This window comes from Rhea americana, unplaced genomic scaffold (assembly GCF_003343005.1).
Source record: "Rhea americana isolate MKP2758 unplaced genomic scaffold, rheAme1 scaffold_484, whole genome shotgun sequence".
NCBI lineage: Eukaryota > Metazoa > Chordata > Aves > Rheiformes > Rheidae > Rhea > Rhea americana.
The window spans coordinates 120,889-133,705 of NW_028186628.1; the positions used below are offsets into that span (position 1 = coordinate 120,889).

The 12,817-nt window shown below is 64.5% G+C and overlaps 3 protein-coding genes across 5 annotated transcripts in view; 2 read left to right on the plus strand and 1 right to left on the minus strand.

Moving 5' to 3' along the window:
- BCAN (brevican) overlaps positions 1 to 2,075 on the plus strand; it is an 11,429-nt gene extending 9,354 nt beyond the window's left edge. The window contains exons 10-13 of the mRNA XM_085316995.1: positions 325 to 407; positions 853 to 997; positions 1,157 to 1,339; positions 1,616 to 2,075. Coding sequence (XP_085173121.1) covers positions 325 to 407; positions 853 to 997; positions 1,157 to 1,339; positions 1,616 to 1,641 — 437 coding nt within the window. The 3' untranslated portion in view covers positions 1,642 to 2,075. The remainder of the gene's footprint in view (positions 1 to 324; positions 408 to 852; positions 998 to 1,156; positions 1,340 to 1,615) is intronic.
- Positions 2,076 to 2,842: 767 nt separating this feature from the next.
- HAPLN2 (hyaluronan and proteoglycan link protein 2) lies at positions 2,843 to 4,728 on the minus strand. The gene is made up of 5 exons (XM_085317025.1): positions 4,557 to 4,728; positions 4,010 to 4,360; positions 3,659 to 3,775; positions 3,308 to 3,493; positions 2,843 to 3,182 (listed from the first exon to the last, which is right to left on the minus strand). Exons 1-5 carry the CDS (start codon positions 4,642 to 4,644, stop codon positions 2,899 to 2,901), a joined length of 1,026 nt encoding a protein of 341 aa, XP_085173151.1. The 5' UTR covers positions 4,645 to 4,728; the 3' UTR covers positions 2,843 to 2,898.
- Positions 4,729 to 7,170: 2,442 nt separating this feature from the next.
- LOC146588984 (ammonium transporter Rh type B-A-like) lies at positions 7,171 to 12,817 on the plus strand. 3 transcript variants are annotated; one of them, XM_085317020.1, is made up of 10 exons: positions 7,171 to 7,568; positions 9,051 to 9,237; positions 9,428 to 9,578; positions 9,714 to 9,861; positions 10,052 to 10,218; positions 10,516 to 10,653; positions 10,913 to 11,046; positions 11,289 to 11,410; positions 12,010 to 12,083; positions 12,260 to 12,817. In XM_085317020.1, exons 1-10 carry the CDS (start codon positions 7,379 to 7,381, stop codon positions 12,539 to 12,541), a joined length of 1,593 nt encoding a protein of 530 aa, XP_085173146.1. In that variant the 5' UTR covers positions 7,171 to 7,378; the 3' UTR covers positions 12,542 to 12,817. The 3 variants fall into 3 exon arrangements, with proteins under 3 accessions (XP_085173146.1, XP_085173147.1, XP_085173148.1); XM_085317021.1 differs by having other exon boundaries at positions 12,285 to 12,432; XM_085317022.1 differs by lacking the exons at positions 12,010 to 12,083; positions 12,260 to 12,817 and having other exon boundaries at positions 10,816 to 11,046; positions 11,289 to 11,368.

The following is a 12,817-nucleotide window of genomic DNA, read 5'->3' on the forward strand; positions in this document are numbered from 1 at the left end:
TGGGCAGGGACCTCCAGGAAGATGCAGGGACCTGCAGGGACAGCAGGGATGGGCAGGGACCTCCAGGAAGATGCAGGGACAGCAGGGACAGCAGGGACGGGCAGGCTCTGCTGCCCTCTCCTGGCGAGCCCCGGCCCCGCCGAGCCCCCCGCTGCCCCTTCTGCTCCCCGCCGAGCTCCCTCCTTTGCAAAAAATCAAACTGCTCYGCTCCTTGCCCAAGACCCCGGCAGCTCCCGAGGGGCGGCCTCCGGCAGGCGCTCCGGGACCCCCGCTCTCGTCTGGGCCGCCGGCCCCCCTCTAACCCCAAAGCCCTCCGGCCCCCAGACCAGTACCGAGAGTACCAGTGGATCGGCCTCAACGACCGGACGATCGAGGGGGATTTCCAGTGGTCCGACGGGAGCCCCTTGGTAAGTCAGGACCCCCACGATGCCCACTGCGGGCAGCCCCCCGGGAGAAGCAACCAGCCGCCAACTCATCCTTCTCCATCACTTGGAAAATATTCGCCGCCCGCGGGATGAGTCACCCACCCTGCGCCCCTTATCTCGGCGCGGAGAGGGTGCCGGGGCCAGGCTTTGGAGCACCAGCCAGAGCCGCTCACCCTGGCCCGGGCTTCGGGGCCAGCTCTTGGCCGGGACACCGGTCCTGAGCACCCCGGCGGTGCTTTCTAGTGCATCAGACCCGGAGGATTTGGTGCCTCCGAGTCAGCGCTGGCCCTGCTGGGAGGGRGGGGCATGGAGATAGGACTGGCGCCGGCGCCTGCTCATGGGGCACTTCGGGGCCGAAAAGCTGCAGCTCTGCCTGCGCCGGGGGGCTTTCCGGCGCGGCGATAACGCCCTTGGGCCCCTTCCAAAGCTCTACGAGAACTGGCACCCCGGGCAGCCCGACAGCTATTTCCTCTCCGGGGAAAACTGCGTGGTGATCGTGTGGCACGACGGGGGCCAGTGGAGCGAYGTGCCCTGCAACTACCACCTCTCCTACACCTGCAAAATGGGCCTGGGTGAGCCCCGGCGAGCCGGGAGACTCCGCTTGCTGCGGGATCGCGGTGGAAGCGGGCGGCGAGGCGTTGGGTTTCGGCGGTGGCCGGGTTGGGGAAGGGAGAAGCGGGGGGATGGCCGCGTGCCGTGACCCTCCCCGCTCGCCCACCACCTTCCCGCAGTGCTGTGCGGCTCCCCGCCGGCCGTGAGCAACGCCCGCATGTTCGGCAAACCAAAGCAGCGCTACGAGATCAACTCCATCGTGCGGTACCAGTGCCACGACGGCTTCGCCCAGCGCCGCTCGCCCGTCGCCCGCTGCCAGGAGGACGGGACGTGGGAGCAGCCCCGGCTGGTCTGCCTCCCCGGTGAGCGCCCGCACGCCCGGCCTCGTGCCCGTTTGCACCGTTTTCCCCGCTTTTGCACCGCCCCGGGGCCGGGGCATCCCAGGGGACCACAACTCCTGCTTAGCCCGGGACAAATTTTGAGCTCCTCCATCGGTGTGCCAGGGAGAGCTGCCCGCACACGCAGCACGTGGGGCAAAGCGGGGGGTGGCTGAGGTCAGGCCCCCTTTTCCAGCCTGCCTGCACGGGTTTCCCTTGACATGTGTTTTGCTTCTTTTGTGTCCCCCCCCCCCCTTCAAGGCCTGGCTCAAACCCCCGACAACTGAGCAAGTCCCCGAGGCAGGAGCCACCACGTCCCCGGGCCCTGGCACGGCGGGGGGACGGCACCGGGGCACCAGCGCCGAAGCCAGCGGGGAAAGACCCGCCACACCTTTCCATTTCCACCTCCTCGGCCGTTTTATACCTGTATAAAGAATTTCTAATAACTAAGGATTCCCTTCGAGAGAATCAGCAGCGACCCGGGCTGGAAAGCCTCGCTTTGCACGCAGGGTGCTTGGTTCCCGCAGGCGAAACAGAGTCAGAGCCGAGCCGGGGACCGCGGGGCAGGGCACGACTCCGGCGTCGCCTTGGGACCCTCGGAGCGGGGCCGGCGAGGGGGGCAGAGCCGCCGGCCCGGCCCGCGCTGCTCGGAGCGGGTCTGTCCTCTCCCCACCCCACCCCACCCTCCAGGCTGCTGCTGGTATTAAAAAAAATAAACCGATGGCGCGGAGCGGTCGCCTGGTCACTGGGGGCCGCCCCGGCACGGAGCGGAGCGAGCGGGCAGGGCGAAATAGCTACGTAACGGGGAGCCGCAGCCCCAAATTGCAGTGTTTTGGGGGGGGGGGACTCGGGGACCGGTCAGGGCTGGGGCTGGGCCGCGGCTCCCGGCGAACTCGAGGGATCTGGGGGCACGGAGGGAGCTCATGCCCYTCCGTGCCAATCTCCGGTGCTTTTTATAGCCGTGCGGCGCCACRCTGAGTGGCAAAGCTCGGAAACCCCCGGGCCACCGTGCCAGGGACGCTGATAAGCCGCTGGAGAGGGCAGCGGGACCCCTGGCAGGACCCCCGTGCCAGCTCCTGCCTACCTGAGCCAGAAAGTCCTTGGCAAACGCCCCTCGGCAAGAGGCCAGCCGGTCCCGGCGGGCAGAGGCCGGGCAAGAAGGCGGCTTTGCCGTCGCTTTATTAATTGAGAAGGCGAAACTCCATTAGTCACGCTCGTTAATGCCCGGCTCTCCGGTGTATTTGCGGCAGCCGGAGCCTTCGCGGCCACGGGGAGCGAGGACGGGACGAAGGATGCGCCGGGCTGGGAGGGAGCGGGGACCCGGCGCTGCCCGCTGGCGGGCTGCATCGGACCCTCCTCCCGGTCCGGCAGAGCATCCCGCTTCTCCCGCGAGCCCCGAGCACCCGCCGAGAGYGGCCGAAGCAGGCGGGGGGGCGCGGGGAGCCGCTCCGCGGGAGGATGCACAAACCACCTGAAACAGGCCCAAAACAATGCCCCCCCCCACCTCCCGCCGCGGGCTCAGCCCGCCTCGCCGCCCGGCGCTCCTATCGCCCCGCGAAGCAGTACGTGCCGTACGTCCTCAGTTCCTTGTTGGGGAAGCCGAAGCTGCGGACGCCGGGGTCCGGCAGCCCCCCGCAGCGCTCGCGGGGGGTGGCGATGGGGTACCGCACGCTGCCGTCCGCCAGCCAGCCCCCGTCGCAGCGGTCCAGCCGGGAAAACTTCCAGGCGGAGTAGAGCTGCCCCACTTTGGCCAGGGCGGCCCCGTGGTTGCGGCACGCCTGGCCGGCTTCCTTGAAGTTCAGGTGGCCGCGGATGAAGTAGACCTGGCCTGGGGACGGACGGAGACGTCGCGGGTGAGGAGCCGCCGCGGACCGGCGCCTGGGGACGTCCCCAGGGTTGCACGGGGGCTCGCGGAGGACGGGGACCCCCGCGCCGGCGGCGCTCGGGCCCTACCGTTGACAGCAGAGGTGAAGCAGAAGGCGTCGAATCGGTCTCTCTGCTTGTCCCTGGCGCCGTAGGTGCGGACGCCCGGGAGCAGGAGGCGGCCGCCGCAGGGCTCGCGCGCGTTGATGATGGGGTAGTGGACGGTGCCGTCGAGGACCCAGCCCGCGTTGCACCAGTCCAGGCCCTCGGTCCAGGCTGCGTGGCAAAACCACGCGGGCTCAGGGTCCAGCTCAGAGCACAGCCGGGGAAGCAGGGCCGGAGCTCCAGCATCCTCCCAAGCCGCTGCTCCCCGTCCCCAGCGAGTCAGGTTTGGGGCTGGAAGGAGGTTTGCAGGCGCCGCGGCAGGAAGMGGCGCCGTACCTTGGTAGAGCTGCTGGTAGGTGGCCAGCCGCGAGTCCTGCTGCTCACACGCTCGCTTGGCTTCGTGGTAGTTGAACTTGTAGCGCCCGTTGCTGGTCTGGTAGGGGAAGACAACGCCTGCGGGGGGGACAGGGATGGAGGGTGATGGAGACCCTCTTCCCCAAGGAGGTTTTGGCTAGTCACCCCCKGGGAGTGGGGTGCAGAGGAGGAGGTTGGTGTCCAGGCGAGGTGGCTCCAGGCTCCTGTTTGGACCTGGGACCCCTYGGGACATGCCGAGCTCCATCGCGCCTCTCCCGCTGGCCCAGCTGCTGGGGGGGATCACGGGGCCGGCGGGAGGGAGCCAACGCTCACCCTCGAGGTGCAGAGTGAGCGAGACGCTCTCGTCCTCCAGCCCGTTGACCAGCTGGCAGCGGTAGCGTCCCTCGTCCTCCAAGGCCACGTTGGCGATGGTGAGCGAGGCGTCGTAGCGGTGGCTGTGCCGCAGGCTCACCCGGGGGCTCAGCGGCCCGTAGTTCTTGTGCGAGAGCCCGTTGGTGATGATGATGACGCTCTCCAGGTAGTTGGCCGGCTCCACCTTGCTCCATTTCACCCGGTAGTTGCGGGGCAGGGCGCGCAGGACGCAGGGCAGGGTGACCGTGGCGCCGCGCTGCGTGTGCACCACGGCGTGCAGGGGCTCCAGCAGGTACTGCAGGCGCGGGGCGGCTGCGGGACACACGGTGGGGGACAACCTCGGGCGCTGCCTCTGCTCCGCGTCCCACCTCGCTCCCGCCCCGGCATCCCGGGTGGTTTCCAGCACCCCTTCCTCCTGCAGCCCCCAGGATGCAGCCCCGGCTGGTCCCCCCGGCATCACCTCCCTCCTCCGGCCCCCACCCCGGGCAGCCGGCCCCTTCCACCGTACCTGGGCTCCCCGTCGGCCGCTGGTAGATGCTCGAGGCTGAGGGTGCCCCCAGGAGCCAGAGGGAGCCCAGCAGGAGAAGCTGGTGCATCCTTAGAGCCGGAGGCAGGACCGGGAGCGAGCGAAGRGGTCAGCGGAGCTTGGTGTGGGAAGGGGGACGCAAACGCCTCCTCGGAGCAGGCGGAAGGATGCTTGGCTTTATCCCACCGCGGCCTCCCATCCGACGGAGCAAAGCGCTGCAGGGAACGGGGCGAGTGACAGTACCGGATCCAGACAGCGGACGCGCGCAGCAGGACCAGGCCTTGCTGCAAGCCCCGCTGCACCCGCCCGCTCCCCTGCACCGCTCGCCGTCCCCAGCCGCGTCCTCGGGCGAGCCGCCGATCCCATCCAAAGTCACCGGCGCCCGATGCCCCAGCAGCCCTCGTCACAGGCGCTGCATTGCGGGACTCAGGGCTCCGGACGGGGCAAAGCCGCGGCGCGCGGCGGAGCGACGGSGGAGCGGGACGAGGTGCCCTTCCCGCGGGCCGGCGCCGGACGTCACCGCTTCCCGGGGCGGGCAGCGTCACGCCAGGCGCGCGGCCCCGCTCCGGCTCCGCGGCCCCTCCGCGCCTCTGCCCATCCTCGCCGGCACCGAGCCGTGCCCCGCGCGCTCGCTCCCTGCCCCGTCGCCGTCTCTTCCCGCTTTCTTTCCCCCCGCCCCGAGCGCGTCCCCGAGGAACGCGCGGAGAGGAGGAAGCACAATTTCCCTTTGTGAGCGTCTTTCTCTGTATTGTTCTGCTCGGCAAAACACAGCGGGCCCCGCTAACAAGCGCGCCTTTATTCGCCGGGAACGGGGCCGGGGAATTCAGGGAAAATGCCAGCACCTCCTCGGGCCGGGGACCCACAGCCGCTCGGGCGCGGGGCAAAGACGCCCTCCGGGTTCCTCCCCAGACCCCCGGCGACGGTGCCCTCTGCAATCAAAGCATCGGCGCAGTAATTAATCCCCCCCGGCCGCCTTTGCAGCAGCGCGGAGGAGGCTGCCCGGCGGCGGGTGCTGCCCCAGCCCTTCGGGGCTCCGCYGGGCTTATCCCGGCGGCGGGAACGGGCTCCCTCCGCTCTTGCGAGCCTCCGAGGCCGAACGCTTCGCGGGGGCTCYGGGCGCGGGTGCTGCCGGCCGCCCGAGGCCGCACAATGCGGCTGTGTTCGGGCCGCCCTCGTCCGCTCCCTCCCCCCGGGGCCGTCTCCGGGGACGGGGGAKGCTCATCGCGGCTGAAACCCAACACAAGCGGCGGTCTGTGCGCGGCGGCAAAGGACACGGCGAGCCCGGCTCCGCCGCGGCACGCACGGCGCAGAAAACAAATCTCCCCGGTGGGAACCGCCGCCGGCCCCAGCGCGCCGCTCGTGCTAGAGGGGTTTAGCTCTATTTTGGGTGGAGGATGCTCCTTTTCAGCTCTGGTACCATGAACGAGCTGAATTGTTCCTTGCATTTTTTCCCAAATGGAGGCAGCTGCTACACCCACTGGTCTTCACAAAATTACAGCCCCAAGCAGGGCCCTGGTTAGTCCAAACGTGACTCACTCCCCACGCGGCGAGCCCGACCCCCCCTTCCCCATCCTGTTCGCCTCAGTGGAATGACCCCGGCTCGGTTCTGGTTATCTGAGATCATACTTTGGCCCAGCTCTTTGGAAAGAAGTTACCCCGCCACTGCCCAAACAAAYGCTTTATTTTACTCGTCAGCTCGTTTCTCTTCCTCTCCCCTTTTGGGTTTTGYACCGTCTCTTGGTGCGTAACAAATACCTCTCCGCAAAAGCAGAAGCTGCCAAAGAAAAGAAAAGCAGAAGAAATAATTGCACTCCAGCAAGGATGGTGGAGAGGAGAGCCTGGCTTCAGAAACCAGGCTCTGGCTCCGCTCCTCGCCCTTGTTTCGCAAGACTAAGCTTTTCGTCCTGCCCCTGCGGACCCCGGGTACGCTCTCTGCCAGCAGCTCCCAGACGGGCTCGCGTCCTGCCCCGGGCTGCACTACGGCACCACGGGAACTGGGCTCCTGCTCGGGGGCAGAGCCCAGCACCAAGGCCGACAGGCACAAGAAACCCCACCGCGACGCGACAGATTCAGGGTACAGGTTTGAGGCGAATCCTCTCTTTCCCCCCCGCCCTGCCCTGGCTGATCAGGGGATTTAAGCCCTGCTTTCAAAAGGCAGAACAAAACCCGGCGCTGCGATAGCTCAGCAGCTCTGTGATGAGTGAGTCCGACACTTCCTTGCAGCACAGCCCATGGCCTCATCTGCCCAACCGCTGACCCACCGCGGTCCGCCGCGTCTCTCCCTTGCTGAACCTCCAGAAAGCAGTTACCGCCGTATGGAAAACATCACGGGGTCTCCCCAGGCTGCAGTTCCCCCCGTGCTCCCCCAAATCCCACCCCAGCCAAGGGACTGCTCCCTCCTGCACCCGGCTAAACTAGCCACAAACACAACGGTGCCGAGCAGCCCTTTGATTTACTCCAGACTGCTTTCCCCGCGCCCCGGGGAATCTAGCAAAACTGGAGTCCAGCTGCAAATGCTTCCCCAAGGCAGCTGGGGCTCGGGTTTCCGAGGCCAAGCCTGGCTCCCGGCAGCGTCACCCAGCTCCGGCGGCCGGAGCAGGCTCTTCCGGCAGCGCCGGCATGCGGAAGTGCCCACGCGTCCGAGCAGCCGGTGCGGGAAGCGTTCGGGGCGAGGGCGGGCTGCGGGCAGGCGGAGTTTGTGCCGGCCGCAGGCACACCTCTCGGCGCCGGGAAAGGCGCGTCTCCGTGTCCCCGCCGTTTCGGGACCGCTGCGGGGCTCGGCCTCTTCTCGGCCGTCCGGCGACATGTCGGCGCACGCTGCCTCCGCAAGGCTCAAGCTCTCTGGGACGTGCTTCTTCCTCCAAAYCCTCACCATCATCCTCTTCGCCGTCTTTGTCCGGTACAGCCCAGACGCCAGCCCTGGTCTCTGCTCCCCACAGCTCAACTGCAGCAGCGAGAGAAACCCCAGCTCTGACTCCGRGTTTCACCACCCACGTGAGTACCCCCATCCCGGGCGGGCGCAGAGACGGGCGCTATCCCTGTTAGCTCCAAGTCAGGCTTCAGGTCAATAACAAGCAGGAGGAACCGGGGGCTCATCGAAGCCGTGGGGTTGGGTGCTTGGGCGTCCCACCAAGGAGCTGGTGCCACATGAGCTGCCTGGCAGGGCCAGCCATACACAATTTGGCTGTTCCCCTGGACAAATCCATGCCTGAAGCAGGGACCTCCAGGGTTCGGAACAGCTGGAGTCACCCAGTGCAGTGATTAATCCAGGAACTCCTCGCACCCCCAGCTGGAAAGCCCGGCAGCTGCTCCTGGTGCTTCGGAGTCTGCAGAACTTCCCGTGCACCCACTGGGGTTTTGCACCGTTAAAGGTTTGCACCRATCCCATTTCATGGAGGTGCTGGGCCCCACGCTGATGGCAGCACCCAGCACAGGGCTGGGCGTCCATGCTGCCCCCARCAGACCTAACGCCGCGCTCCAGCCAGACCCCTGCCCAGGGAGCAAGGGCAATGCAAGGCGGGTGGTTCAAAATGAGCCCAGATTTGCTGTTTGCCCCASTGCGGAGAGCCTGTTCCCGGCGGAGGCAGCGAGCAGGCAGGTTCTCCCGGTTTCGCTGGCCCACGTAACCCCACCCTGACAGGCAGTGACTCACGGGGACACCAGCTCATCGCGGAGGATGGCCGGCCTCCCGGCCAGGGTCTTGCCCTGCCCGAGCACTTCCCCGGTGCACGGAGCAGTGCTCGGGGGCAGCAGACCAGCCAGCAGGTCTCTGCAGGGCCAAAGGGGCACAAAGGGCTTCTAGCCCAAGCGAGACCCGAGTCCCTGCCTCCGCGATTTGTTGCCAGACAGTACCMGACTGGAGTGATGATCCAGGTTGTTACTCACACTTCAGGCTCTTTCATCCCACTAAACAGGACCTGACGTTTTCAGGCCTGCTGGGCAATAGAAAGGCCCGTGGGCGTGAGCAGGATGGGGGGAGCTGACATCTCAGATGCACCTTTGCACTGATGTCACCAACACAGACCGCTCTGCATCAGAGAAGTTTTGGGGCCACAAAGGGAACTGAATCCTCCCGCATTTAGACTGCGCAACACAGATATTTCCAGGGCAAGGCATGCATGTGGGGTAGCCTGGAGCCGTTGCCAAGGGTGGTGGGGACGGGCTGAACCTGCAGCTACTGCAACTGTTTGTGTCCTGTGGAAATCACCAAGGAAGATGACRCAGAGCCAGATCCACCATGAGCGTAGAAAAATGCCAGTGGAGCAAGGCTGCTTCATGCTGGCTGAAGCCTCCAGCTCCTCAAAACCAGTTTGAACCCCTTAGAGCATGAGGTATCAGAGTCTGCTTGGGGGAACAGGTAGGCAGGCCCTCCTGCCTGGTGATGCTTGCCACCATCCACGGAGCAGGCCTGGTGGATGGGAATGGATGCCTGCCCTCAGCACCCCCAGCCTCACCTTTCTGTCTCTCTTCCACCAGGTTTCCGGGATGTCCACCTCCAAATTCTCATAGGCTTTGGCTTCCTGATGGCMTTCCTCAGCCGCTATGGAGCAGGGAGCCTGGCCATCAACTTCCTCGTGGTGGCATTTGCCATCCARTGGGCCATACTGATCCAGGGTTTTTTCTACTCCTTCCTAAATGGCAAGATTTACATGGAAGCACAGAGGTAAGGGAGGGAAGACCTATTGCTGCTTGGCCCCACCAGTCCAATGTCTGGCYCTTGCACACTGGTTTCCCCCTCTGTAAAAGCTCACAGCTCTGATTTGGAGGTGGATTTTGAGGACAAATATGACGAGGCTTATTGTGCTGGCCCTCTGGCAGCACTGGGCCCCATCCCATGCCTCTCTCCTTCCTAGCATAGTCAGTGCTGACTTCTGTGTGGGAGCCATCCTGATCTCAGTTGGAGCTGTTCTGGGCAGGGTAAACCCTCTCCAGATGCTGCTGATGACCCTTCTGGAAGTCATCTTTTTTACCATCAAYGAATACATCCTACTCAACCTCATGGGGGTAAGTTACTGATCTCTGGCCCACTCAAAAGGAGGTGACCACAAGTCTCTMTTTAGCCTTTTTATATCAAGACCTGCCTCATCTGTAGAGACAGTTCTTTCCCTTTTCCAGTACAGTATTTTCTGTACTCACCAGGTAAGCGACAGTGGGGGCTCCTTGACCATCCACACCTTCGGTGCTTATTTTGGCTTGATGGTTTCACGGATCTTGCACCAGCCCCATTTAGACAAGAGGAACCAGCAGCAGGACATGGGGCACTATCCGGATGTCTTTGCTGCRGTTGGTATGGACAAAAACAGAATCATAGAAACAGTGGTGGAAGAAAAAGTTTTCTCAGATACCAAACCTGAACCTCCCACCTTGCAATCCATGGCCACTGCCCCTTCCTCCATCACCTGCCACAAGCAGGAAGAGTTTCTTTCCCTCAGGGGAATGACCCCAGCACCAAAACCTGCCTGTTCCCTTCCTCTCAGGAACCGTCTACTTGTGGATCTTCTGGCCTGGTTTCGCCTCAGCCACCATGGTCCATACCAAYGCTGAGCCCTGGGCAGTGCTGAACATCTATCTTGCGCTGGCAGCAAGCACTCTGGCCACCTTTGTCATCTCCCCCCTTCTCCATGAGGAAGGCATGTTGCAGATGGTAGGTCCTGTCCTCCACAGATCTGCCAACACCAACAGCCACCCCAGGACACCACGTTAGTCCTACACAGTGCCCGAAGTCTGTCCTACAGCAACTGTGAGCATAYATACATTAGGGAGGACAAGGAGATGGGAAGGACACAGCTTGTAGGTGGATTACATTAGGAAATATCCTGCCCATAGGGTTTTTTAGGTCTCTYGAGACCCAGTCTGGTCCCTGATGAGCCCACCCCCCCCCAAAGCCCTTGCTGATGTTCTCCACAGGTGCAATTCCCCTGACCCCACCTGTCTCCCTCAGACCCAGGTTCAGGATGCTGCTGTGGCCGGCGTGGCCGTGATGGGCATGGCTGGGGAGATGCTGCTCACTCCGTTTGGGGCCCTCATCGCGGGGTTTCTGGCYGGCCTGATCTCCCCACTTGGCTTCAAATTCCTCACGGTGAGTTGCCTCATGATAGTCAAAGACCCCAGTCCTGGGTCAGTTGAACCCTCTGAGCCTTCAAGCTGGGGACAGGCTGTGTTTCTGCCCCACTCACTCTGCCGCCAAGGAGAACTGGGGCCTTGCAACCAGACGTAGCCAGAGCACAATTTCTGCTCCCAGCCCTGCAAACCCAAGCCAGAACATGGCCTCCCCGYGAAGCCGCCGGGCACCGCGAGCTGCCTCTCCGAGCCCTGGCTGTTCTCTGCGCTCTCCCCAGCCTGTCCTGTCCTCCAAGCTGAACATCCAGGACACGTGTGGAGTTCACAACGTCCATGGCATGCCAGGGATCCTGGGCACCTTGCTGGGGATGCTGCTCACAGCACTGGCAACCGCTGATACTTATGGAAGCAGGTGAGAAGAGCCAGCGTCGGTGTCRCCCAGCGGCCCCATGCACCCAGCCTGGGGATTCCTGGTGCAAGCTGGACCCAYCAGTACCCCACCAGCTTCACAAGGACCCGCTCTGGGGACCTCTGCAACAGGGGACGTTCCATGCAACTCCTGCAATGGGACCCCACCTATAGCAGATCACCCCATAGACATAAGCAGAGACCTTCGTGCTCACTGTACAAACACATCCCCGCCGTGGCTTGCAGGATGGAGCTGGTTTTCCCCCACGTAGCTGATGGGAGCAGGACAGCCACCTACCAGGCAGTTTGGCAGCTTTGTGCGCTGTTCGTCACCCTGCTGCTCGTGCTGCTCGGAGGGAGCATCGTGGGTGAGTTTTACCTCCAGCAGGYGTGGGACGGGGTGGTGGCAGGAGTGGAGCAGTAGAAACGGTCCAAGGTGGAGACGGCAGCCGCGCTTTGCAGTGGGAAACACAAACGCAGCCGTACCTGTGAGCAAACAGCAGTGACGAGCGTTGCAGCAGCTCCTCAGGCGGGGGGGKTTAGGACGCTGCCACGCTCGCACACAAAGCCAGGAACACACCAAAAGTGCGATTTCCTCACCGCAATCACAGCCTGGAGTTGCGATCCGGCGCGGTACCGTACGGCCCGGCGGCCTCGGCCACGGGGAGCACCCCCGGGGTGCACGGGGCTGCACGGCTGTGGAGCCTGCCGCATCCCGGATTCATCCCCGTGGGAAAAGCCCAGGAAGGGGCCTGGGCTCCCTGCGAGCCGTCCGCGCCTGGGCGGCCGCTAGATGTCAGGGAAAGCCCGGCCGTGAGGAGCCCGGGGTGGCGGATCCCTTCCCGACCCGGCACCCAGCCCCGACGGCTGGGTGCGGGGGCCCTGCTGAGCCGGGGGGGTCCCGGGGCAGGGGGAGCACCGCGATTTCGGCTGTGAAATGCCCTTCCCTGGCTTTTGRCATTCCCAGGAGCCATCCTGAAAATAAAGAGGCTGGGATCTCCTCCAGACACGCAGCACCTGGAAAACAAGACCTTCTGGGAGGTAAAGCTGGGATTTTAGCCCTAAAATGCCACATGCTGCTGCAACCCTCCCTCCTCTCGTGGCAGCATTTCGGCTCCGGGGTGGCCAAAGTGGGGGGAACGGCTTCATGAAAGCCCCCCGGGTCCCACRAGGGCAGACCCCTATGCACCCCTCCCCGGGGTGCCGCTCTGCTCCAGGGTTCACACCTCCGCGTTGGTGCAGGTGTCTGCGGAGCAGCGCAAGCAAGGGGCGAGCAGGGAGGAGCTGGGCACCAGCACCTCGGTCTAGTGGCTCCCACCCTCCGGYGAYGTCCTTCCCGCCAGCACTGCCAGCRCYGGGGAGCTTTCGGCACCCCGAACTCCCCGGCTGCCCTCTCCGGAGACAGCCAGGCTTGTCCCCATGTGGCATCCAGCATCCAGTCCCGAAGATCTGGGGAAAGTCGGGTGCACACAGGCCTTTCTGGGACCAGTCCGTGGTGAAGAGGTGCGAGAGCGACGTGGGCACTYGCTGCGGGGAGAGGGGACAACCCGGCTCGCTCCAGAGGAACCTCGGGGCTGCGGGAGCAGGACGCGGATCCAAGCCTTGCTCAGCTTTGGGGCGGCCGGGGCGCTTCCCGTGCCCGCCCCGCACCTCCGTTTCCCCAAATGCCACTCTCCAAGACCTGCGGACGAGAGGAGAGCTAGGAAGGGGCTTCTTTCCTTTAGGGTTGCTCTATCAGGGAAGGGATATCTCAGGCTCCAAAAAAAAAAAAAAAA

Coding starts and splice junctions, on each gene's coding strand:
- HAPLN2 (XM_085317025.1), bottom strand. CDS start 4,644: ATGCACCAGCTTCTCCTGCTGGGCTCCCTCTGGCTCCTGGGGGCACCC. Junction 3,776..4,009: donor GCTCACTCTGCACCTCGAGG/GTGAGCGTTGGC, acceptor TCCCCCCCGCAG/GCGTTGTCTTCCCCTACCAG. Junction 3,183..3,307: donor CTTCACCTCTGCTGTCAACG/GTAGGGCCCGAG, acceptor GTCCGTCCCCAG/GCCAGGTCTACTTCATCCGC.